Source organism: Cupressus sempervirens, chromosome 5 (genome assembly GCF_028749045.1).
Source record: "Cupressus sempervirens isolate cs-2001-9-10 chromosome 5, ASM2874904v1, whole genome shotgun sequence".
NCBI classification, from domain to species: Eukaryota; Viridiplantae; Streptophyta; class Pinopsida; order Cupressales; family Cupressaceae; genus Cupressus; species Cupressus sempervirens.
The window spans coordinates 483,331,089-483,356,408 of record NC_143122.1 but is presented as its reverse complement, the minus strand read 5'-3'; the positions used below and the strand labels follow the sequence as shown (position 1 = coordinate 483,356,408).

The 25,320-nt window shown below is 37.1% G+C and overlaps 1 protein-coding gene across 1 annotated transcript in view; it reads right to left on the bottom strand.

Annotated features, from left to right (window-relative positions):
- Positions 1 to 1,270: 1,270 nt before the first annotated feature.
- STN7 (Serine/Threonine kinase domain protein) overlaps positions 1,271 to 25,320 on the bottom strand; it is an 81,973-nt gene continuing 57,923 nt past the window's right edge. The window contains exons 5-10 of the mRNA XM_089831438.1: positions 22,694 to 22,862; positions 22,406 to 22,499; positions 3,813 to 3,906; positions 3,638 to 3,694; positions 1,983 to 2,396; positions 1,271 to 1,753 (exon numbers count right to left, since the gene is read on the bottom strand). Coding sequence (XP_089687564.1) covers positions 1,592 to 1,753; positions 1,983 to 2,396; positions 3,638 to 3,694; positions 3,813 to 3,906; positions 22,406 to 22,499; positions 22,694 to 22,862 — 990 coding nt within the window. The 3' untranslated portion in view covers positions 1,271 to 1,591. The remainder of the gene's footprint in view (positions 1,754 to 1,982; positions 2,397 to 3,637; positions 3,695 to 3,812; positions 3,907 to 22,405; positions 22,500 to 22,693; positions 22,863 to 25,320) is intronic.

Below are 25,320 nucleotides of genomic sequence, written 5' to 3'. Positions count from 1 at the left end.
ATTCCTTATAGTATTTAAGTCTTCCGGATCTTCCTTTTAGTGATAAAGCTTTCTTCAAAGGAACCTGCTCTGATACCATGTTAAATTCTAGGATTGTTTTTGCAAATGTAGAATCATAATCATTGTTATTGATAATGTCCAAATGCAAATTTGGATCTCATATAAATGTGAGAGGAGACATGTCTTTATGGTGTAATCATCATTTAAATAATATTATATTAACATGAATAATAATAATATGTATAACAATATATATATGTATATAATTAACATGAATAAGTATATATAGGAAATGATGATTACCAATAACAATAATGTATAACAAATTGAATCAATCTGACTGAAGCTACAACTTTAACAGTTATTAATTCCTTGAAAGTCTCGAGTCCAAGCAGTTAATTTAGATAATCACTCCATAGCCTGTCCATCTAGACTCCTCAAATTTAGTCTGATTAGATATGTTTTTTCTTGACTAATTCTATGCTTAGGATACAAATTTCCTTGATAGGATCTTGGGGATTAGTTTTTTCCACATATTTATCATATTTTGGAAGCTCCACATTAGGTAAGAAAGGTACCATGACCAAGCTCTTTTCAAAAGCTAAAGGGACAAATGTCTTCTAATGCATATTTCTTTTTTGATGTCTCTTTTTTAATGTTATCAAGTTGTGCACAAAGGGATTGAATATGGCTATTTAAGACCCCCAAATGGTTAACTTCGTCCTTGTCATTTCTTAGTTGTAATGAATCATAAATGTGAGGTAGCTTAACTCCTAGTGGATTTAAGGTTATGAAGCACCTTTCATTTTCTTTTTCTATCACATTTTCTACCATGTTCATAAACATAGGGTTTTGGTGTGCTTCCCTTATCTTTTCCTTGTTATTTCCTCTTTCTCTCCATTATTGTTGATATTGACTCTAGCCCCCTCATTTTCATGTTGCTTCATTTTCTATTGCTTAAATTTATTTTGATTTTTGTCTGCTTGATTTGTTTGATGCAAATGTGATTGGGGTTAGTTTTTTTATTGGAAGGGTGACCCCTTCTCTAATGTGACCTTACCGATTTTCGTCTGCTTGATCTTATTATTAGTTTTGGATGCAGATTTAGTTTTTTTATTGGAAGTGTGGCCCCTTCACTAATGGGACCTTACCATTAGAATCAACTTGAAAGTGATAAAGCATTATAAACCAAAGTAATAAACTCTTAGAAATTACCAAGAAGCATTATAGTCCATCTGAATGGATGTGAAATCTTTCGTTGCTCAGCACATTTGGTTAGAAACTTTTTGAATTCACATCAAAATACGTACAAAAGCACAAAGTGCAATTTCACTTTGAAACAATAGCTTTGGTTATCATCAAGAGCAAACCTTACAAGGTTTGGCTAACCCCGTCCAAATGCACCTCTATATAATACATGCTGTGCAGGTCAGTTGCACTAGCAAAACCATTTAAGAACTCGAAAGTAACAGAAAGTGCTTATGAAAGACATAGGTCTGATTCATCTATCCATAACATTATGGGGTGCAGATATAGTGTCTGTCAGGAGTTATATTACATGTTTTTTTTCCATTCCTTAATTGACATGGGATCATTCCTCCGTTGGTATCCATCTTCTCCACCAGAAGCTCTTTCTTTTATTTTTCATCTCATCTATACTCTCGTCTAGAGTTTTAATTATTTTCCTCTGCACGCGTAAAGCAGATGCTAATGCATTGCGCTGAACTGTTGATTTCTTTTTTGGACGAATTTCCTGTCAAGACACGATGAAGCACTAGTTAAGGACGGAATAAAAATGACAAACGATTCGTTTGTAGCCATGATATCTATGAGAGGATCAGCTATAAAATGAGTTCAACAACTTTAGAGTAGTCTATCTTTACAACAGCTTTTAATAATTATCATCTGAACTCGAAATTCAATTTTTCAGTTGATACTAAAAATTGAGTAAAGCTAAAGAAAGAATAAGATATAACATTCACCCTAAGTTCCTGCAACATGGCCTCTGTGAAGCCACCTGCAGCCGGTGTGCCTGACTTTGCCATAAGCCCAGTAATCCACTGATACGCTTCATTATAATCCTGCTCGGTAGCCCTAATCAGCTGCAGTCTCAACCTCTGCATGGAAGACAGAGCCAATAAACCTTGTCTCACAAAATACGGATGTGCAAGAGCACCCTTGGCACTTATACGTTGCCGACCCCTGTAACGCACCATTGACAACAGAAGCTCCCAGCCAATGCCACCATCTAGATCCATAAGATCAAATGCACGACGAAGCTCTGGACTGGCTCGGGGTTCTACTGTCTTCCTCCATGCAACCATGTCATAACCACACCTTTTAAGCTGACGATTGAATTGGATGAGACTACTATCAGTGCGCAAAGGTGGGAATGCCTGATCATACACTAAGAGGTGAAAAATCAGATGGAGACAAATATTGCAGTGAAACAATGTTCATGATTAGAACATCATAACGTGCAGAAAAAGAAACCAAAAGCTTTACAATCATTTCGAAGCTCTAGTATTGCCTATTACTATATCTACAGTTCTACTACTGATGAAACATTAAAGCTCCTTGTATGAAGCAGTAATCGTGGAAAAAACTTGAACAGCACAGCTAAGTTAAGATGTAAGTTGTTCTGCAAAAACATCATGTTCAACTTTCCATCACTTAGCCGACCAATAGAGTGTGTCTAGATAAAATGGTTGCTATAAGAAAAAACAATAATTGAACCATGCCATTTTTCGAAATAGGTGAGTAGACATCCTAGTTTCTGGTAAAAAATTCTTGTGTTACTAAGTACCTGGTAAGCAAAGAAAAATTATCAAAGCAAATTGCTGAAGACTGAAATATTACTACTTAAGTTAGAAACATAACTATTCTCGGACATTCCCAGTTACATATTATAAGCAATATCCGTGTTGGAGATCAATTTAGATGTAAGTTGATAGCAATGCTTCAGATACCTGAAAATTGGGTTCTTATTACCACAGTTTCCAAATTACATTGGAGGTTTAGTGTCTTAAGATTGCTGTATCTTACCCATCAAAATCTGGTTAGCAAGTACAAGATTTTTTTTACTTGACATGAAATTTGATGCTTATGTATTTACCATGTCATTGATGCCAAGTTGCCAACACTAATCTAGGTTTCTGATGGACATGTAACTTCCAAATAGATTGAAATTTTGCACATTGGGAACCCATCTGTATGACCAGAACCAAGAAATGGACAGATTTGTCTCCTACACTATCATTAACTTCAATGTCTGCATTATTAATATCTTTTGACACTGGAAAGAACATGAAAAAGTGGCATTGAAATTCATTGATTGACAATATTTTCTTGATGTGCGGGCATTTTAGATATCTGGATTCTGAACCTTCAGATTTCAATTCATACCATGTGGTTAACATACATACCCATGTTTATTAGAATAATAGTTATTTCCAAATGACTTACTACAGTGCCTGCAGAAATAGCATGAATATCATGAAATATTAAAAAGCCATCCAACTGCCTGAATAAAGTGCGTAAGTAACAAGAGAGTGCCAAACAATCACTTTTTCAGCCTATGGTAAAAATAGAAGACTGCATTGCATATTTGAAAAAGTAAAGGATGGATATTAAATACCATTTGCAAAAATATAAGACCTGTGCTGTATATATCAAATCTGTCTGGTAAGTTCATCTGCATGGATATTATCACAGATGTCAAAAACGAATCATTTGGAAACAGTGGCTAAGATACTAATTTTTTTCCATTACATCAATAATCTGACTATCCTAGGAACTAGAAGATCTCAAACCTGCCAGAGAACAGGGGAAAGTGCAGCTGCCACGGGGACAGGGGGTGCAGTTGGGGTCTGTGTACTCATAATATACTGCTCAGGGGCTGCATACCTAAAAAGAAGCACAGGAAAATAGATGGATAAATTATTCTCAGATGCATTAGAAACGTAAATGGGTGGCTTTCAAAAATGCTTGAATTTCTGGAACGTACACCAAAAGGAATTTTACATGATACCCACAAAGACAAAATTCATTGCAGATATCTTTCATACAAACTCTGAAGAAAATATTACAAGGAATAATATCACCATTGTAACTAAAAGGGTATATTAAAGATGGAAATCCTAAATATCTGCTCTATTGGAAAGAATTGTCTTTCACAGGCCTACTAGTCTATAACAGATTTGGGGGGATGTTCCCAAGTGGTCTTAGGTTGGACACAATGGCCTTGGGCTATTAGCTATTAGTATTGTAAGCAATCCAAGAATATCATCCTAACTGATTAAAAATATTGTCAATCCATAGTTTAGTAGTATCTCAATATTGCCTGTAACACTACTCTTGCCACAATTCCTAGCTATAAATAGAAATGGATGTATCTGCTGCAATTCTCTCTAAACCAGAAATACAATTATCAATGCCATCTCAAAAATTATTCATGTGAAAATTTAAAACAGATTGCTCTCTGATAAATAATCTAACAAGAAGTTGTACAGTTTTGAACTTCATTCTGCAAGGCAATCACAAATGGCTATCTCTACTTGTCAGGAGACTGTTGAAGAAAAAATGCATTGAAACAAACAGTGCTTTAAGCAGCCTGATTAGGAGAACTTGCAAAAAAAACCATATTTTCTTCTGTAATTATGTTCCAATAGCTTTAAAATCTGGTGCATACCTTCTTTATAGGACATTTACGTTAGTATCTGCTTCCATTTTCTCTAAACCAAAAATACAATCACCTATGCCATCCCAAACATGATTGTTGTTTAAAGTTTCAAAATAGATTGATAATCGATCTAGCAAGAATTTATAAGGTTTGGAACTGCATTAACTTTTCAACTGCATTTCAAATGTCAATCTCCAGGGAAGTCAAACTCAAATGGCTTATGTCTACTTGTGAGGAAGCCACATGAAAAAAGTAAAATACATTTCAACAAACAATGCTTCGAGCGGCTTGTAAAAACAGGCATATTTTTTGTTGTAAACTCTGCTATAGTATTACAGTGGAGTTTTTAACATTCCAATGACTAAACTTTAGTGGGTTTCTTCTATGAAAGACATTTATCATTTTATGGCAACAGAAACTGATATAAAAGTTTTCAAACTCTTTTTATTTTTAATATTTGAGTCAACCTTTATATTTAACTGTGCACTTCATGCTTCCACCTGCACCTCACAATGGGGTGTCCTTTGGTGAGGTGTCTCCCTTTGTTAGCAAATAGCACTTGATGCGAAGCAGCAAAATCTCTTTTATGAGGTGTGTGCCAAGACTACTCACACAATTGAGAATGGTACCTAAAATTTTCCCTTTCCAGTCAAACGATGCCCATTTCAAACACACCATTACAATATAAAACATTTTATCTGTGTGCATCCTTTGTTGAAGCATGCCCCAATCCTATACACATGCCTATTCACACTTTGTTGATTGGTTTTAAAAACCATTAGTTTAATCAAACACACACACTTGTAGGAACTACACGTTCCTGCATGGAAATTGAAATTTTCTTTCAAAAACCCGCTCTTTTATGTAGCACACGTCCAAGGATCATGTGCACACTTTTAATATGACCAACTCCTTTAAACATGTTTTGTATTAGCGATGTACACCAACATATAAGATGTAATTTTTGAACCTTCATTTGAGTAGGCACATCTGACCAACTCCTTCAAACCTGTTCTGTATCAGTGATGTACACCAATGTATAAGATGTAATCTTAGAGCTGGCTTGCCAGCTGAGATGTGAAACGAGTAGATGGTGGGTACCAAAACAGGAAAGGGAAAACAGAATGTGCCTATTCTGTGACATGGGGGCTGTTGAGACAGAGCACCATTTTGTCATGCAGTGCTCAACATACAATGACATCAGATCCGGGTATGCCGAGATTTTTGAGGAAGCCAGTTTGAACTTATATATTTGAGGGAAAACAGTTGGACAACACCTCAAACCTGATTATCAAACTCCACTGCCGAAGAGGCGAGTTAGTTAAGAGGTTACAGCTTTCTTAGATTCTCTTCTTCCTTTCTGGGGGTGTGAGTTAGCTTATGGGTCCCATAGGCCGCTTTGGCCTCATGGACATTATAAAATCTTTCATTCATTCATTCCTTTCACCTTAGGCATGTGCCTACATACAAATATGTTTATTTATATATTTTGAAAAACACATCTGCCTTCCTGAAAGACACACCCGCCTTTGTCTTGCACACCTCTAAAATGATTATTTATAGGTGTGTCTCAGTCCCTTAGGCATGCATCTTTGTATGGCCCTTCTATTTTTCACCATCTCCATGAAGATTTTTTGTTCTCTCAGGCATGCACCTCAATCTATCATGCACACCTATGATATTTCTCGTCTGTCAAGTGTCTCATGACATTAGGCGTATGCATCAATATAGTAGACTATTTTGTTCAAAGATTAACTTCTCCTTCTAGAGATGCACCCTAAACATGATGGACGCACCTTCATGCACCCTATGAAATTCTGATTTTTGAAAGTAAGTTGTCTTTGACAAAGTGCACCCTTGTATAGAATTGAACCTCTGAATGACATTCACTTGAGTCACCCTTTACATATCTTGAAATGATTTCAATCCTTTGTTAGATGCACATCACAACTCTAGACGCACACCCAACAATGGACATTAAACTTATCCAAGTGTGTACACTCTCAAGGTTTATTTTATGTGTTACCTCAAGTTTACGAGATGGGGATGCATTTCTAAGGACCCAAGTTTCCGAGTCACTTTTGGAGACAGCCAAAGAATGGCTGTATAGTAGGGGAAAAAATTAAAATATAAACATTGTATGATATTATGGATAAACCATGCATTTATAAATATAACAAATTTTTAACAAATTTTAAAAATATGCAATGTCAAACTTAATTTAAATTGCTCTCATATTTCATTGTCAATATGCATCAGTGTGTGATATTAAGAAATAGGTACAAGTTACAACAAAATGCCCAAAGGCTACAAGATTCACTTTCAATTAGAATATGAAAATACTTTATATTTGTGACCTCAATAGACTCACAGATTCTCTTTATACTAGTGTTACAAGACTCGGCGAGTCCTAGCCAAACTCAACGAGTCTTGAGAGAAAGCCAGGCAAAACGAGGCCAATGGCCTCGTTTTGCCTTGGACTCGGTCGAGTCCTAGCCAAGTTAGAGCTAACTCACCGAGTTCTGACTCGCCAAGTTCCGTTAGGCAAACTTGGCCAGTAGTCAGTGTTTGAAAAGGACAAAAAAAAATTTATTTTTATTTTTTTTGGTATGTAAACATTCTAAAGAATAAGTTAGACCTAAAAAGGTCATTCTATCACTTGCAAACACAAAGAATAGAGAAAGAAGAGTATTGGGATTTTGGGAGATAAATTAGTAAATTGGTTGGCTCTCATCTATCGGTTGTTGATTGTTTGTGCCACTTTGTAGCTTGCATATAAGCATTGAGACGGGTTAAAAGAAGCATTTGGAGAAGACTTCTTCAAACTTAGGTTACAGTTCCATTTCTAGAGCAAATTTGAAAAGGTAAGATACATCCTTTTCTTGTTATTTTGCAAATTTATTTTACATTCATGAATCTTTTTTCATTTGCGTGTTTGGACTCTTTAGATTTGTTCCATTTTATGGTGATGAAAAACTTGAAAAGTAAGCATCCCTAGTGTTTGTAAATTGGATTTTCTATAATCTAAATACTTTTTTTTATGGTATATTGCAGCAGCAACAACATCATGTCTCAACCTGAGGGTAGTGGAACTAGACCTAAAACCTACTCTGATGCTGACCCTAGTGCAGTAGCAAGGGATAGAGCTTGGAAACATGCTATTCCTAGGCATAAGAAAGGAGGTGTGACATGTTGGCATTGTATGACAACATATAATGGGGGAGGCATTAATAGATTGAAATATAACCTTGCACATATACCAAAGCGTGATATCAAAAAATGCAAAGAGGTACCTCAAGATGTTATGCGTGATATGCAAGCACTCTTAGACAGTCTTTCGAGAAGAATTTTGTTTTACAAAAACAACAAGAAGAGATGGCCCAATTCGCTGGAAGTAGAAGTGTAAAGGGCTCTTCAAATTATCATGGATATGGTCACCCTCCAATTCCACCTTCTCATCCTGCATCTCAAATTGCGAGCATTGGGCCTTGGGTGTGTAAGCAAAGATCCTCACTGATTCCATCTTTGTTTCAGGCACAACCTCAGGTGCACAACCATCACTTGAGAGCATGGTTTGGAATAAGGAGAAGCATGAGAAAGCAAAGTTGAGACTTGGAGATTTTTTCCTCTACAACAACCTTCCATTTAATGCAGCAAGGTACTTATAATTTTAATTTTTAATTTGTATGTCTTCCCTTGCTTGCATAATAAGTATACTTATATTGTTTATTTAATTTGTTTTAACTTTTAGGTCTCCTTATTGGCAAACTGTCATAGATGTTGTTACTATTTGTGGTCTAGGGTTCAAAGCTCCTGATGATAAGGAGGTAAACGGTCATATTTGGCACATCGAGTTGCTGATGTAAAAGTTGAAATTGAGGAGCAGCGTAAAGTATGGGTCGCGAAGGGTTGCACCATCATGATCGATGGTTGGACTAATAGAAGAAATAGAAAACTGCTGAATTTTCTTGTCTCCTCATCAAGTAATTCAATATTGTACTTAAAAAGTTAGAATTAATAATTTAGTAGTAAATTGATTGATCATTGTGATTGTACTAAATTTCTTTATTTTTTCTCAAGTTCCATAGTGTTTTTGAAATCAGTTGATGCCTCAAGGAAGACCAAAAATGTCAAGCATCTTTGTGAGGTAATGGAGAAAGTGTTGAAGGAGGTGGGTGAGGAGAATGTGGTGCAAATTGTGACAGATAATGCACCAAATTATGTTGTTGCACGTAAACTTCTTATGCAAAGGCACCACCACTTGATTTGGACCCCTTGTGTTGCCCATTGCCTTGACCTCATGTTGGAGGTTCTAGGTAAAATTCCTTCGATAAAAAATGTGTAGAGCAAGCAAAGAATATTTGCAAGTTCATATATAATCATGCTTGGTTCCTCAACCTTATGAGGTGATACACAAAGAATAAAGAGTTGTCTCGTCCAACGGTCATTAGATTTGCAACAAATTTTCTCATGTTGAAATCTTTTCTTAACACAAAGGCTGGTTTGAAAGGTATGTTTGTATGTGACGAGTGGACAAATTCATCATATGCAAAGCTCAATGCAGCAGCTGAGGTGGTTGATCGGATTTTTTATGAGTGGCTTTTGGAAGCCTGCCAAGGAGATTGTGGAGGTAATTTTCCTTTTTGTATTCATTTCCATTTCATTTCACTATTTTTGTTAAAGTTTTAAACGCTTGTTTATGTTTATTGACATTCACATTGTTCATTTTTAAATGGAAAACTTAATGCTAAAAGTTTTGTTTTTCACAATGATTGCAATTCATAGAGCCTCTTATTGTTATCCTACGGATTGTTGATGGAGAGAATCCCTCAAATTTATGAGAGCATGGATAGTGCAAAAGAGGTCATTCGAACTTTTTATGCAGGGAATCACGAAAAATATGGTCCCATATGAGATGTCACTGATAAGCGATGGCACAATGTACTTCATAGGCCTATACATGCAACTGCCTACTTTCTTAATCAAGCATACCAATTCAGCCCAAATTTTAAGGCCGATGAAGAGGTGTTGAGTGGCACCGCCACTTGTTTTGGACCCCTTGTGCTACACATTGCCTTGACCTCATATTGGAGGATCTAAGTAAAATTCCTTGAATAAAAAAATGTGTAGAGCAAGCAAGGAATATTTGCAAGTTCATATATAATCATGCTTGAGTCCTCAACCTTATGAGTCGAGACACAAAGAATAAAGAGTTGTCTCATCCAGCAGTCACTAGATTTGTAACAAATTTTCTCACATTGAAATCTTTTCTTACTACAATGGTTCCTCTCTAACACGATTTTGTTTACTACATGAGAGATCACGAACATGATGGTCAATGACAAGCTTCTAAATGAATCCTCTTCGAAGACGATGTCAGGAATTAAATACAACATTCTTGGAGGTAAAACAGCACTCAATATCCACTCGATATCCACTTAATTTATGTTTTCTCATCATTTTCACCTGGTGACCGATCACAACTAGTTCGGCTCTCTTGAATGCAAGACGTGGACTTCACAAAAACTCTGGAATTTTACCCAAGAACTGATACTATTGTCTTCCTTCACAACCCGTACTCCTTATTTGTTGACACAACAGCATTAGAAAGCTTAGAACTCTTGAAAACCTTCAAACAACCATAAGACGCCTTATGTCATTAAAAAACTACAACATCACTCACCTAGAACAGAAAATCTCTCTTGCAATTCTACTTACTAAGACATTTGAATTACACAAGCAGTTTAAATCATTCGCATGTAATTCTATGTGCATGTTGATGTTCCCATAATTTGTATTGCTGCTAATAATATCACTTATACTTCCATATCCGATGCCACAACTTCCCATCAAAATGCACCAAGTATGCGCAAGATGGCTCGATTATTAGTTTTTGGTTTTGGTTGTTTGTGATTTCTTTATGTTATAATGATCTCTACACATCCTCTCAATAGAATTCAATGGATGAGTGTATCTCTTTCAAGAGCCCGATATATATTGTTCACCAGAAGTTCCAAAGTGTGAAGGCGCACGTCTTTGCTTGGGACACATCAATATATGTTATGTTTAATACATCCATGATAAATATTTTCACCCTTCATGAGTAACAACCCCAATAGTCACAAGAAGCATAGGAAAATAATTCGGTATGCAATAAGCATAATCACATCTCGGGGGATATTCCCAAACTTTCGTTCTGAAGATTATAGTCTCACCCTGGTAATGATCAACAGCAAAGGTTCTTAAATCTTACAAGTTTGTGATAATATATTACAATTCAGCTAATGATAATATTCTCAACGGCAGAAAAAAGAAAAAATTCCTCTTGGCACTCGTTCCCGACAATCCTAATATTTTGAATATTGTTCTATACACACTCATGGAGAAATAACCCCAATAATGAAGCACAGTAACTGTTTGGCAATCTATCTCACGATAGTTTGAGAAATGAGATTCTTCGTGAACCTTAGCAATCGTTACAACTCCAACCCTCTACTTCATTTTATTTTCTGAAATTAAAGCATTAGCTACAGCCTCAAATGTTAGTTTCCTCTTCCTCCAGTCCAAAGGAATGAATATATGTGTCATCCCCACTAAATGATTTTTTTTGCCAATTTGATACCCCAATAATCTTTAGGATTAATGAAAGTGGCTTCCTCAATAATAAATAGATCATATAGGTAACCTACTGTATTTTTGTGACAGCCACAATGTTCGCTTAAAGAGCTTCAATAATTTATGCACAGTGACCATCCATTGCAAACACTAATGTTAACTGAGGCAAAAATAAATCTCCGCAAACTTAAAATCTCATTGGAATGCCTGCTGCTTTCATTTAATTGGACTCCTTCGATATTTTGTTTACCACAAATACTAGTCTCGTCCAAATTATTATTCCAGCAAATGATATTAGATTTGAAACATTAAGACTTTCAGCCTACAGAAAACTTCAGCTCGAAAACTTTTCAGTATTCTATCAATCTAGAACTAGGGCTTCAGAATTAAGGAATGGGCACCACAGGGATTACAAATGGAAATCTCTAGCAAAGCACAAGTCAGAATAATAATCCTCTGCTTGTATTAATCATTGGTATTGGAAAGTGACAAGAAGAATTATACACATACTGTAATGCCCCCATTTGTTGCCAGCATCAGAATTTCAGGGATTAGCCTATTAGTGTGATCCTAGTAGGCTAATGAGGATGGTTAGAGGGTCTTCTGAGGATTGATTCATTTCCAACATTCAAGGATTTATGGATTTGGCCTTCATTCGATACCATTTGGATTCCATTTGCCATACTTACTATGTATAGTAAGTTAGGAATAATAGAGATGGGCCCTTTCTATTTTTAGAAAATGTATTTGGTTACATGGGGAATTATGAAGAGAGATTTGTATTTCAGACAGCATGGCAATCAGACAAGTATTTCAAGAGATATTAAACTTCAAGTGACTTAGGTGATTTATTTAAATATTTTAATGTTATTATAAAGTTATAAAGTAACTTATAATAATAAAGTCACTTTATGACAAAAGTAACTTAAGTGACTAAAAGACGAAATTGGCTTTTTATCCCACATTGTCTAGTTGTTTGTGTCTTCCCTTATATCGAGGTTATAAAAGCGTGGAGCTACATTGGGATTGACACCGTGAAAATATGATATTGATCAAATACAAATGGTTTCTTAAATGTGACTGGTTATCTTAAGGAAGAAACCCCTTGAGACAGTGGAGAAGCTGGACGTAGCCCCAACAACTCATTGAAGTTGCTGATCAGATCCAAGCAGGAAGTTGGCAAGGATAAGTCTTCAGAATATTCGGCAGTGAGGTAATGTTCTATATCTGATAGCAGCCTATTGTGAAGTTAGTGAGAATGCTGGCACGTAACTGGAAGCATCCGTCCAAACTCTGACTGTATTCAACGCTGGTTGGTTTAACGTCCTCTTGGAGGGGTTTGAAGCTGAGAGGTACACTAAATCACTGCTGAGGTATAGTGATTTAATTCTGAAAATTGTTTACCTCTCCTTACTGTTTTGATTGTGGCTGGGAGTTAACATTGTAGTCGAGATTGTTTGGAGTTGTTTACAATTTGCTGCTGCCTAGACTTTCCTACCGTACATGTTGTGACTGGGAAGTTTGTTGATGACTGAAGAAATTAAAACTGGTTACATCTGATCTGAACACTATTATTGTTTATTTCTGGGCATGATTTCTTGAGAGGAATTGGTTGTCTTTCAGAACTGTGATTACTGGCAAGAGATGCCCATTTATGCACATGTAACTGTCTGATTTGGAAGAATTTGATAACAGTGGTTATAAGTTTCAGACCTGCACTGTTGTTTGGGACTGTTGTGTATGTTGGAGGCTCCATTGTGGCAAGTAGTTCACATAATATTTATCATATCAGATCTGTATGGACGCTATTGCAATCTATCCAGTCGTATCAGAACATATTTGGGTTGCAAGTCAAATAGTGCTGATGTGCAACGTTGGGAACCAAGATAAGAACCGTTAGCAGCTGACTTAACAGGGAACATGATGCGGTAACAGCTAGTATGCCTGACTCCCAATCATGGCAGACTCTTGTGTGGTGTAACTGGGTGTGTATACATCTCACCAATTGCTATAAACAAGTTGCCTGTGTATTATGAAATCTTCCTAGATGAGTAAGGTATTACGTTCATTGTTTTTCCTGCATATCAGATTTAATATATTCTGTGACTGTTGAATTTGAGACCACATATTTTCGATGCTAACTAACGTTCTCTAACCACCAATAATGCAAATCCTTTGGAGACATTAAGTAGATGCGTGGGTAGCCATTTCTTAAAGTAAATTTGGTTAATGACCTTAGAAAGAATACTGCAGTAGTATTAGCATGTTCAGTATCCAGATTGTATACCAACTGTTTGTTAAAATTCCAAGAGTCAGAAATTGATTTCTTCAATCAGATTCCTTCCAAGAGTCGGAAATTGATTTCTTCAATCAGATTGAAGTGACTTTGGATTCTTTGGAGAGAACCCAGTTGACCCTTCCAGAGTAAGAGGCACAGTTAGAAAAGCTTACCATGGAGTTGAGTTTGGCATAGGCTTTACCAACTACACATACGATATAGTCGTCCACAGTGGCAGTTAGTAATGACCTTATATCTATGAGTTATAGTTGTGAGCAAGTTGAGGATGTGGCCACACCAATCACAATTATAGGTGTAGTTGTTACTGTTGGGATGAGTGCATCCATTGAGCAACAGAGAACCACATGTTACATCAGGTTCTCCATGTTTACATCCACTACAAGTGTTATTGGTGATGAGTTAGATGATAGAGGTTATAATTAGAATGAAGACAGTCAACACTTGACTACGGTGGGAGTTTTTTATCATGACTGCATTGGGAGTAGTACTCATCACTACTTTTTTAATCTACACACGAAGGATTTGATGATACGTCAGTGTGGATTGGCTCCGAGGTTGTACCACCTTTTGTGGGATGAATATCTTCCATCTTCGATAGATGGGATCAATGGTTGCAAGTTAGATTTCTTGCATAGTCAACATCCATGGTAGTTTAGTAGAGGATGGAGATAATTATGGTGTCGCAAACACCTTTTTTGATTTGTATCTCCACATAGCACATGGATGTCAATTTGGTGTGCATTGGGACACAAGCGACGACAAGGATAGTATTGCAATTCGAGCGGGTCTCATTGATTGGCTTCACCACTTTGGGCATGGTGAAGTTGACTTCAAAGTTGAGCAACAAAAGTCTAAGGATGTTTTTATTGACGAGCTTCTATTCAATGTTTGGGATCCTTCCAATGCACTAGGCTTTTAGATAGAGCTCACTGAGGATTTATTAGGATTTCCTTTAATCCTCATGTGCATGACCCATACCCGCATCCAATTTGGCAGTGCAATATTAACATAAAGTGATTCTAGTTTGAAATTGATGTACACACTTCACTCATGCACCACTATATCCTAATTTGAAAATAGTATTACTGTACTTGTGGTTGTGCCCCAAAAATTATTGTTCCCTTTAATATGACTTTTTAATGTTAATCATATGTTCCTTGGATCCTACTTCCATCACTAAAACTACGATCTATAAGTTCAAAGATACAAAATAATAAATGTGTGTCTAGAGAGGTGACTTTCTAAAACTAGGAATGCTAAAAGCTTGGGCTACAAGCCTAAAACAAAAGAAGAAATACAAATTTTGAAACTAAGCATTGAGACCCACGGGGCAAAAAGGAGATATATTGTTCAATTTTATGTAATGCATTCATTTCATTATTGACATATCTATTGTGTAAAAGTCCCAACTAAATTAAAATATTTCACATTAAATGGACAGGGACAGCTTCAATTCATACTACAAAAAAAAAAATTGTGTAACAAAGTTAGTATGTTTCTCATGGTAATGTCCCCATTTTTAGCAGGGTCTTGCAATTGGCTTGGTCAATTCATCATTGCGACCCTCGTGGGCTTACAATGAGATTTGAGGATCTCAGTTGTGGGGTTATATGCTTTCTAGTAGCCTATGGTGAGTTTTGACTCCGTTTGAGGGACTTACTATAAATAGTAAGTCAATAGTTGGTTCCAATGAGCTCAGTTGAGTTAGAGGAGTTATTGATGCTCTCAATTTTCATTTTTGGCTTTTGGATTGGGCTCCAAGAATCTTGGAGGGAGCATCTATTTTAAGTAAGTCGCCCTATCAGGTCCATTCATCATTTTTCTTCATCGCGATCACTCTTGTGTTGTCAGATTTCGATTCTAGTGCTTCTTCAGTCATTTTCACATGACAGGTAAATTATTATTACTATTCAACTTAATATGATGAGGTTGTCATTTTTTGGGTATTGTTTATTGGCCACCTTAGTGTCATAGCTCATTGGAACCGAGTTGGAAAGTTTTAAATCTTGGGCACAAGAAACAATGGCCTCACGGGTAAGAATTTCATTATATGGTTGAAAAGGTAATTTTTGGGAGTCAAAAGAAATTAATAAATTGTATTATATGTTATGTTATAAAATGATGTTATATTGAGGAAGCTTCTTAAATGAAATTGCATTTGAGAAACTTTGTGCCAATGGGAGTTATAAATATGAGCTCATTTTGATGGAAAAACATATGAATAATTATTTGTTTTTGTTGTCTTTGTGAGATTTTTTTAGGCTGAAGTTTGTGCCCTTGCTGAGGTATAAGGGTTTGAAGTTGATTATGCTTTCCACAACTGAAATATTGTGGATTAAGTTTTGGGAATCATTACTGTTTCCTCTAACTGTATGAGCTGTGGCTGAGGAACAAATATATAGTGATGAATCTAGATTCTTCCTTACTATTTTGGCTGTTGCTCGGAAGACTTCTCTGTTGAAAGTGAATTGCAAATATTTCTTTACAGGATTTAGCATCCAATATCTGACAGCATGCTGTGTGGATTTATTTCTGCAAATACAAGCACCCATGTATCTGATCCATCGGACGCTAGGGTATTGTTAATTTATATTTTGCATTCACAGTATTGAGGCTGTTTATCGCCAAATGGAGGCATCGCTTTTCAGTGAAAGCATTTGTCATTTGGGGTGGCTAAGATGTTGTTTTTGGATCTATGAGTAAGGCAGCCATTTATCACCTGTTAGAGGTGCCTTGACTGCTATAATTTGGACACCTGTATAGCAGCAATTACATGTTTGAAATAGTGCAAACCTGCAGCCAAAATTCTAGGCCTGTGATTGGTGGTTCTAGAGCCTATGCTGAAGAATTGAGAGCCATGTTGCTGAGCCTGGGCGTGTGGACCAGTTAGGGGAGGCTACGATTCAATTGGCAAGGCCTGCATCCCATTTTCAAGTTCTGGTTTTGACCAGCTAGTGCTAATGTTAGCAGCTGGGAAGTGAACCCATCATTCCTAAATCTATACTTCAAATTGCTTATGAATCTCATGTAGAAGTTTACAAAATTATTAAATCTGGGATCGCAATTGTGTTCATTTCAGAGCTGGTTATTACAAATTTGTTTGCAATTTAGCTCTGTTATTTCCTTCCTTCTCATATCCAAAATTTAAACTGGTAAGAAATATTTAGAAATTGCATTATCTCTACTGGTCAAGGAGAACTATCATGGATTCATTTACAGTAAAATCAGTGGTTGCTGGTGAAATGTTTGTTGGAATGACATTAATTGATCGATGAGGAAAATTAGTGTTTGTTTTGAGCCATAACTGGTTAAGGGTTATTGCAGTACTATTAGAGCGGTTTTTTGTCATCCTGTGGGGTAGGAAATTTAATATTGTTTCAGATATATTGTTGTATTTGGAGTGGCCAGCACTCTAGCTTTTTCTGTATATGGACAGATACACAAGGCCTAGTAGTTCTGGGAGCAAGTGGAGTAGTGTGGAAGATAGTGAGAAAATATATTCATTAACGGATAGTATGGAAAGACTTGAGCTACATCAGAAGAGGTTGACCACGAGCTTGTAGAATCTAGTGGCACTTGATAAAGCATCGAGGTATATGTTTTCTGCCTTTACTAGGCCGGCACCGAGTTTGCAAGGAAGGAGGCTTGAGTTTTCCCCGGCAGGCAAGCGGAGTAGTGTGGAAGATAGTGAGAAAATATATTCGTTAAAGGATAGTATGGAAAGACTTGAGCTACATCAGAAGAGGTTGACCGCGAGCTTGTAGAATCTAGTGGCACTTGATAAAGCATCGAGGTATATGTTTTCTGCCTTTACTAGGCCGGCACAAAGTTTGCAAGGAAGGAGGGTTGAGTTTTCCCTGGCAGGTGTCCATGATGCAAATGTCCCTATATTTAGTACGACACCTACTAGTCCTATCCATGGTTTCAAAGATGGACATTCCACACAGACATGTGGATGTGTCAGGGCCTTTGGTAGATAGTAGCACTAAGCATCAACAGGTTTAGGATTCCAAAGTTGTCATTGCAAATAGTGTCAGGACTACTAGCGCAATAGTTACCACTGATTGTTCAAACTCTCTCGAGGAGGGGATTGTTATTGGAAAGTTATATGTCAGCTATTGTAGTGTGCCCTCAGTGCAAGAGGCAACTACCTCTTCATGTGGGACTGATGCATATAGGGAGTCACCTAGTCATGATGTTGGTGATTTGGGTGTTACAACAGAGTCAGTGGGTGTTGCATCATACTCTAGCATTATTGATTCACAGCCTAACATTGAGTTGTGTGGAGAGTCAGGTGATAGTAGTTGAGCATCTGTTAGAAAATGTGGATACAAATACTATGGATATCTCTGATGATTTGTTGGATGATGCAATGAGTTGTATTGAGTATGATATCCCTTGTCATATATTAGGTGATGACACCAAGGAGGTTTCGGATGGGTCCCTGGATTAGGATTTAAAAGGACTTCCTATTGAGGTGGAAGTAGACTCGTGCAAGGAGTGCGATATTGCATGGGCTTCCGCTTCTTCAAAGGAGGTGTCAATTGAGGTACCAAGTAGTTGTATCTTGGTTGCAGATGTGTGCAAGGATGATAGCACACACATAGTGAGCAATCATGTGGTGAGCAGCTCTGATTCAGTTTTGTATTACACTGCATTTATCGAGATAGAGAGCTTGCATGGGAGTTAGGGGTTACAAAGGCATCATGTGGCTAGTCAACTGAAGGTGAGTGATGGTGACATCTCTTCAACTTTTGAGCATTATGATGCGATTCGCCATATGTTAGCCGTATATGGTTAGGGTGCTCCTATGTCAGATGAGCATGATGATAGTAGTCTTTCCCTAGAAGAGGTTTATGCGCTTTGAGAGGTTGTCAAAATCTTGACGCATAATTATTTGCAGTTAGTTGCTGACAAGGATTACCTTCTAGAGTGGGGTAGCACCTATAATGAGACATTTTTAGGGAAAGAGGAGATGGTTGAGCTCATCCATGAGCTTGAGCTAACTATGGACTCACTATAGTGTACCCAGTTGGTTTTCCAGGAGTCACAGTCATGGTTGGATGAGGCGACCATGGAGTTAGAGCATGTTCAGTCCACACCAGCCCCAGACCCAGTTAAGCTGCATATTGTGGTGGTTGGTGGTGAGTTTGCTTCCACGGTAGGGGATAATGGACATGATGATGTGGCAGACACATCCATCTAGAATATAGGTGCAGTAGGTACAAAGGGTGAGTGCATCAAAGGAGACGAGCTCTCATGGTGATTTGCTTCCTATTGCTCAAAGCAAATCTATATCTTTATATCATACAACTCGTAGCATTGGACAATTGGTAGTGCCACATTTCAGAGGGATCAATTGTGGGTCGCGGGGGAGCAAGTTGACACCTCCACATATAATTTCTACTGCACTGAGTCATTCATGGAGTTTTTACTCAAGAGTTCGGATTTGCAAGAGGATTCATACAGAGTATCTGAGAGTACTCTCATTTGGGGCTCTCGTGCTATCCGATGTTTGGTAGGGAAGATTGTAGAGACCTTGACTATGACACTTCCCTACAGAGATTTTGTGGTTGGGTTTGCTGAGAGGGTTGCCCAAGATCTTTCCCAACCAATATTTCGGAGTAAGAGATTAGAGTCGTCTCTTGATTCCTAGTTTGATACTAATGAGCCCCTACAGAGATTGGGAGTTTTCACTGGCATTACACTATGAGGAGTGCTCATTACTTCTCTTTTGACCCACAGGTAGAGGATTTGGTTTTGCGTTGGTGTGGGTTGTCTTAGTTTCATACCATCCATTATGGGATGGGTTAGCACCATCTTCTGTGGATTGGATCAGCAGCTTCAAGTTAGACCACTTGTAGTATCGACACACTCTATACAAATTACCAATGGGAGGAGTAGGTGGAAGCAATTTAGGTACCTATAGTTGTTATCATCTCCATAGTGCATTTGGGTGTGAGTTACAGCTAGACAAGGACTCAAGTGCTAACAGCATTGGTGTTTCAGTTGGGTAGAGTTTCAATGGGTTGTTGCCTTCATCAATGCCTACAGTTAGTTTCCGGTAGATGTTGTCATTCATATCAGTTATTTGGGTGTTGGTGCTACAAGAGTTGCTTGTAAATAGCGAGGATAGTACACAGTTCTACCCTTGGGATCCAAGTGGACTACGATGTTCATTTTGCACCAAGATCACTTCATTTTGCTCCAGGATCGCTTGGAGACAAACAAGCTTAGGGAGGTAGGGCAGTAATGTCCCTTTTTTCAAAAGGTTCTTGCATTTGGCTTGGTCAGTTCATCATCGCGACCTTCGTGAACTAACAATGGGAATTGAGGGTCTTAGTTGTGGGGTTAGAGGCTTTCCAAAAGCCTATGGTGAGTTTTGGCTCCATTTGAGGGACTTTCTATTTATAGTAAGTCAACAATCGATTCTTATGAGTTTAGTTGAGCTAGAGGAGTTGATTGATGTTCTCAGTTTTCATTTTCGACTTTTGGTTTGGGCTCCAAGAATCTTGGAGAGTCTATTTTTAGTAAGTTGCCCTATTAGGTCCATTCTTCATTTTTCTTCATCGAGATCACTCCTGTGTTGTCACATTTCAATCTTGATACTCTTTTGAGTCATTTTCACAAGACGGGTGAGTTATTATTATTCAACTAAATATGTTGAGGTTGCTATTTTTTGTTGTATCATTTATTGGCCACCTTAGTGTCATAGCTCGTTGGAACCGGGTTGAAAAGTTTTAAATCTTAGGCACAAGAAACAATGGCCTCACGTGTAAGAATTTCATGAGATGGTTGAAAATGTTGTTTTTGGGAGCCAAAAAAAAATTAATAAATTATTATATGTCACATTATAAAATGATGCTGTGTTGAGGAAGCTTCTCGAGTGAAGTTGCATTTGAGAAACTTTGTGCCAATGGGAACTATAAATATTAGCTCATTTTGATGAAAAAGCATCTGATTAATTATTTGTTTTTGTTGTCTTCGTGAGAATTTCTGAGGTTGAAGTTTGTGCCCTTGCTAAGGTATAAGGGTTTGAAGCTGATTGTGCTTTCCACAGCTGAGGTATTGTGGATTAAGTTTTGAGAATCATTATTGGTTCCTCTTACTGTATGAACTGTGGCTGAGGAACAAATATCTATTGATGAATCTAGAGTCTTCCTTACTGTTTTGGCTGTTGCTCAGAAGACTTGTCTGTTTAAAGTGAATTGCAAATATCTCATTGCATACTTGGAATTCGTTGTCAGGGTTTGGCATCCAATACCTGACAGCAGGGTGGATTTTTTTATGCAAATCAAATACTCGTTATTGGCAAATACAAGCGCCCAGATATCTGAACCATTGGATGCTAGGGCATTGATAATTTGGATATTTTGCATTCACAGTATTGGGGCTGTTTATTTCCAAACCCAGGCATCAATTTTCAGTGAAAGCATTTGTCATTTGGGACGGCTAAGATTGTGTTTTTGGGAGTGTGAGTAAGGCAGCCATTTATCACCTGTTAGGGCCGCCTTGACTGCTATATAATCTGGATGCCTGTATAGCAGCAATTAGGTGTTTGAAATAGTGAAGACCTGCGGCCAAAGTTCTGGGCCTGTGATTGGTTGTTTTAGAGGCTGTGATGAAGAATTAAGGGCCATGTTGCTAAGCCTGGGCGTGTGGACCAGTTAGGAGGCTGTGATTCAGTTGGCAAGGCCTGCATTCCATTTTCAAGGTCTGGTTTTGACCAGCTAGTGGCAACGTTAGCAGCTGGGAAGTCAACACATCATTCCTACTTCTATACCAGGTTCCAAATTGCTTATGAATCTCAAGTAGAAGTATACAGGATTATATAATAAAGGATTGCAATTGTGTTCATTTCAGAACTGGTTATTGGAAATTTGTTTGCAATTTAGCTCTGTTATTTCCTTCCTTCTAATATCCAAAATTTACACTGGGAAGAAGTATTTAGAAATTGCATTACCTCTACTGGTCAAGGAGAACTGTCATAGATTTTTTTACAGTAAAATCAGTTGTTGCTGGTGAAATTTTGATGGAATGACAGCAATTGATTGATAAGGAAAATCAGTGTTTGTTTTGAGCCATAACTGGTTGAGGCTTATTACACTCATAAGATGGGGAAATGTACTAAAACAAGATATGGACAAGTCAACCTTAAAGGAGCATTTTGCATTGATATAGATAGCAAGGTTCTCTTGGAGGAGAAGGATCTGGACAGTCAATTCACAAAACTGGCACTTATTATCCATTTTGATGAGTCATGCACTTATGGAAGAGGCACATCACCTATCATATATGGAACAAATCTGGCCCACTACCCAAGCAATTGCTGGGGGTTAAACTACATATCATAACTCTCCAGGTGTCATTATTTTGATTTCCAGTCAATTAAACAAGATAATTTCAGGAACAAACATGCATAGAAAGCATATAATCATTCTTTCAAGATTCCTGCTAGATGTCTGCTGTCTAATATTGTTTATTATTTTAATGATTGATGGTACAAAGTTTCAAACTTTAAATACTATTTTTTTTTTTTCTAGCCAAATATTGCTTGTTTGGATGTTGTAGATACTGCTTGATCTGCTAATTACTGGTATGTTTCCTGCATGCTCAATTTGTGATCATAATAACAAAGCCATTTTGAGAAAATTAACAAATCAAAAGCTTCAAATAAAATGGCAATTTTCTATTTTATGAAAATACAAATGAAACACATGTCAAGTGTTATATAAAAAGTTAAATGATCTCTTCTTTATACACAAGATCTTGATGAAAAAGCATAATTCCAGCACTGAAAGTACTTGTACCTTGGGTCCAATAGAAACTCCTTTGGTACATAATTAATACCCACCCGTAAGTCCGCAGCAGCACCAAGGTCAATGATCTTGAAGGCACGAGACTCTTAATAGCAATTCCAAATAAACACATTAAAAAAGGTCAGCAGTAAAAGTATTTTCAGAGCATACTAACTTTAGAACCACTGAGAAGCTTACAACTTTACAAGAAACAGAAGAAAAAATTATGTCAATTTCTTTTAATTCTAAAATCAATGAATTATTGCACTTCCTTCTTTTCAAAAGAAACAAGAGAATAACCTTGAGAAAATATAATGTTCTGGGGCTTGATGTCCCTGTGGACAATTCCCGTAGAGTGCAGTCCATCGAGGGCAAATAAGATTTGACGCATGATAGTCTGAATTACTCTGTTTTCTCTTTCTATACCTTTAGGCATGTTCTGAACCTCTCCAAGAATCATCCTCTCAACCTGCACTTAGTTAAATGTTAAAAAACATTCAAATAGTTGAAAATTTGGAATAGGCTTCAGATCACTTTTACAGGGAAAAAAGTTCAAAAGTGTTTTCTCATTTTCCATTCAAAAGATCGACCAGATTATATCAGATATTCAGCTGAATATTACAAAAATAAATTGATTTGTTATGAGCACGATTACATATTAAAAGGGGTGGAGAACCAGAACATAATGAAAGTTCAACATCCAAGAGTGCAAGGTTACATATAAGTATGCAGTGAAGGAAAACCTATTTACTCTTAAAGAGGAGCCATAAACAAGGAAGAGATGCATTACTAATTGCTTCACTTTTTTGAGACTTCAAAAAGAAAACCAGGATGTGATATCCCCACATTTTTACGCCATCCTGTTTTGCAAGCATTGACCAGTTTTTAGATTTTTTGGCTAAGTTACCATGGTTCGTTCCTAGACCCCTCAAACCTACAGAAGTTTGAACTGGTTCAAAGTTCAGGTCCTATTCGGGCAGGGTTTCAATTTTTGCCTATTGATTCAGTTTGGTTCAAACCCAAGTGAACCAGGCCAAAAACAAATTGAACCAAGTTAAAACCCAGTAAGAACCACATGCTTTCTGGGCCTGGCGGACGGCAATAAAGTGCTTTTTTTGCAAAAATTTATTAAGTTTTTGGAATGCACAACCCTAAAAGATGGTTGTGAAATGCTTTTGGTGGCCTCTCATTGTCATTTTTTGAAGAAATTGATGCCAATAGCATTGTTGCTGTGCTGATCCCATTGGCCTTAGCTCTATTGTTGAGTCAACGAATGCCAAAGAAGAAGCAAATGAAGAAGTAGAAGAAGATGAAGAAGATGAATATGAAAAAGTAGATAAAGATTGAAGAACTTAGAATATTAATAGATTTTTATTCCATTTGTTGAACAATGAACATGAAACAATGATACTTGAACTTGATGCCATGATTTATCTTTTATGTTTTGAATCTTTGATGTTGAGCTATATGATGGTATGAACACTATGACTATATGATAGTAAGATCACTATGATTAAAATTTTATGGTATTTTTGTTATTTAATGTATTTATGCTACCATGCTACATTCTAATTTTAATTCATGTTTCATAAATATGTATATATACATATTCTTTTTATAATTTTATGTGTTTTTGTCAGTGTTCTAGGACTCTATGAGTCTGAGGCAAAGGCGGATTTTCCAAGGCAAATGGCCTCTGGACTCGGACTCAGTCGAGTCCTGGCAGAGTCCACGTGGACTTGCCGAGTCCCGAGCCCAGGACTCTCGCCGGTGGCAAACGTCGTAAAGTGCAAAAATTAAAATAAACAAAGACTTAAGTTGCAATTTTTCAGTTGTTATAACATCTATTGGACCTCAAAAGGTCATTGCACCATTTGCTTATGCTTGTGATAGAGAGGATCGAGTTAGAGAAGAGTACTGGGGTTTTGAGAGAGAAATTAGCAAACTGGTTGGCTCTCCCGTATCGATTGCTGATGGTTCGTGCAACTTTGTAGCTTGCACTTAATCATCGAAAGGAGCTTAAGGAAGCATTTGGAGGAAGCTTCAACAAACTTACTTGCATTTCCATTGTTTGACTTTGTGCAAATTTGAAGAGGTAAGCAACAAATTGCATTTCTTTGTGTTGTTTTGTAATATGTTTTACATTCATATTTTTAAATTTTTACTTTCCATTTTGTTTACATTTGTTTTATTCTCTACTTCTAGTATCTACTATTTAGAATCTATATTTATTCTAATTTATCTTAATGACAAAGTAAGAAGGCCCTAAAATTTAAAAATCTGATTTGATGCTAACTTTTCTCTATTTATAATATCTTCATATTGCAGTAGCAAACACATTGACATCATGCAAACACATTGACATCATGCATTTAACCCTAATGTAGATCCAGCTGCAATAGCAAGGGATAGGGCTTAGAAACATGCCATCCCGGGCCACAAAAGGGAGTTGTTACATGTTGGCATTGCGGTGTAATATATAATGGGGGAGGCATAAATAGATTGAAGTATCACCTAGCACATATACCTAGGCGTGATGCTAAAAAAATGCAAAGATGTACCCCAGGATATTATGCGAGACATGCAAACTCTTCTAGAGGATAAAATGGAGAAAAAAGAATTGAAAAAGAAGCAACAAGAAGAAATGGCACAACTAGCCCAACAGGGATCTTCTAGTTTTTGTTCTCCATTATCCCCTACTCCACCTACGGATGCTGCTGCTTCTATGAGTGTGACCGTTGAGCCTCGCATTCATAAGAAAAGATCGACACTTGATTCCATGTTTGTTCCACACACAGCTCCAAGTGCACAACCATCGCTTGAGAGCATGGGTTCGAACAAAGAGAAGCATGATTATGCAAAATTGGCACTTGAAGACTTCTTCATCTACAACAACATTTCATTCAATGCAGCAAGGTACTTATTTA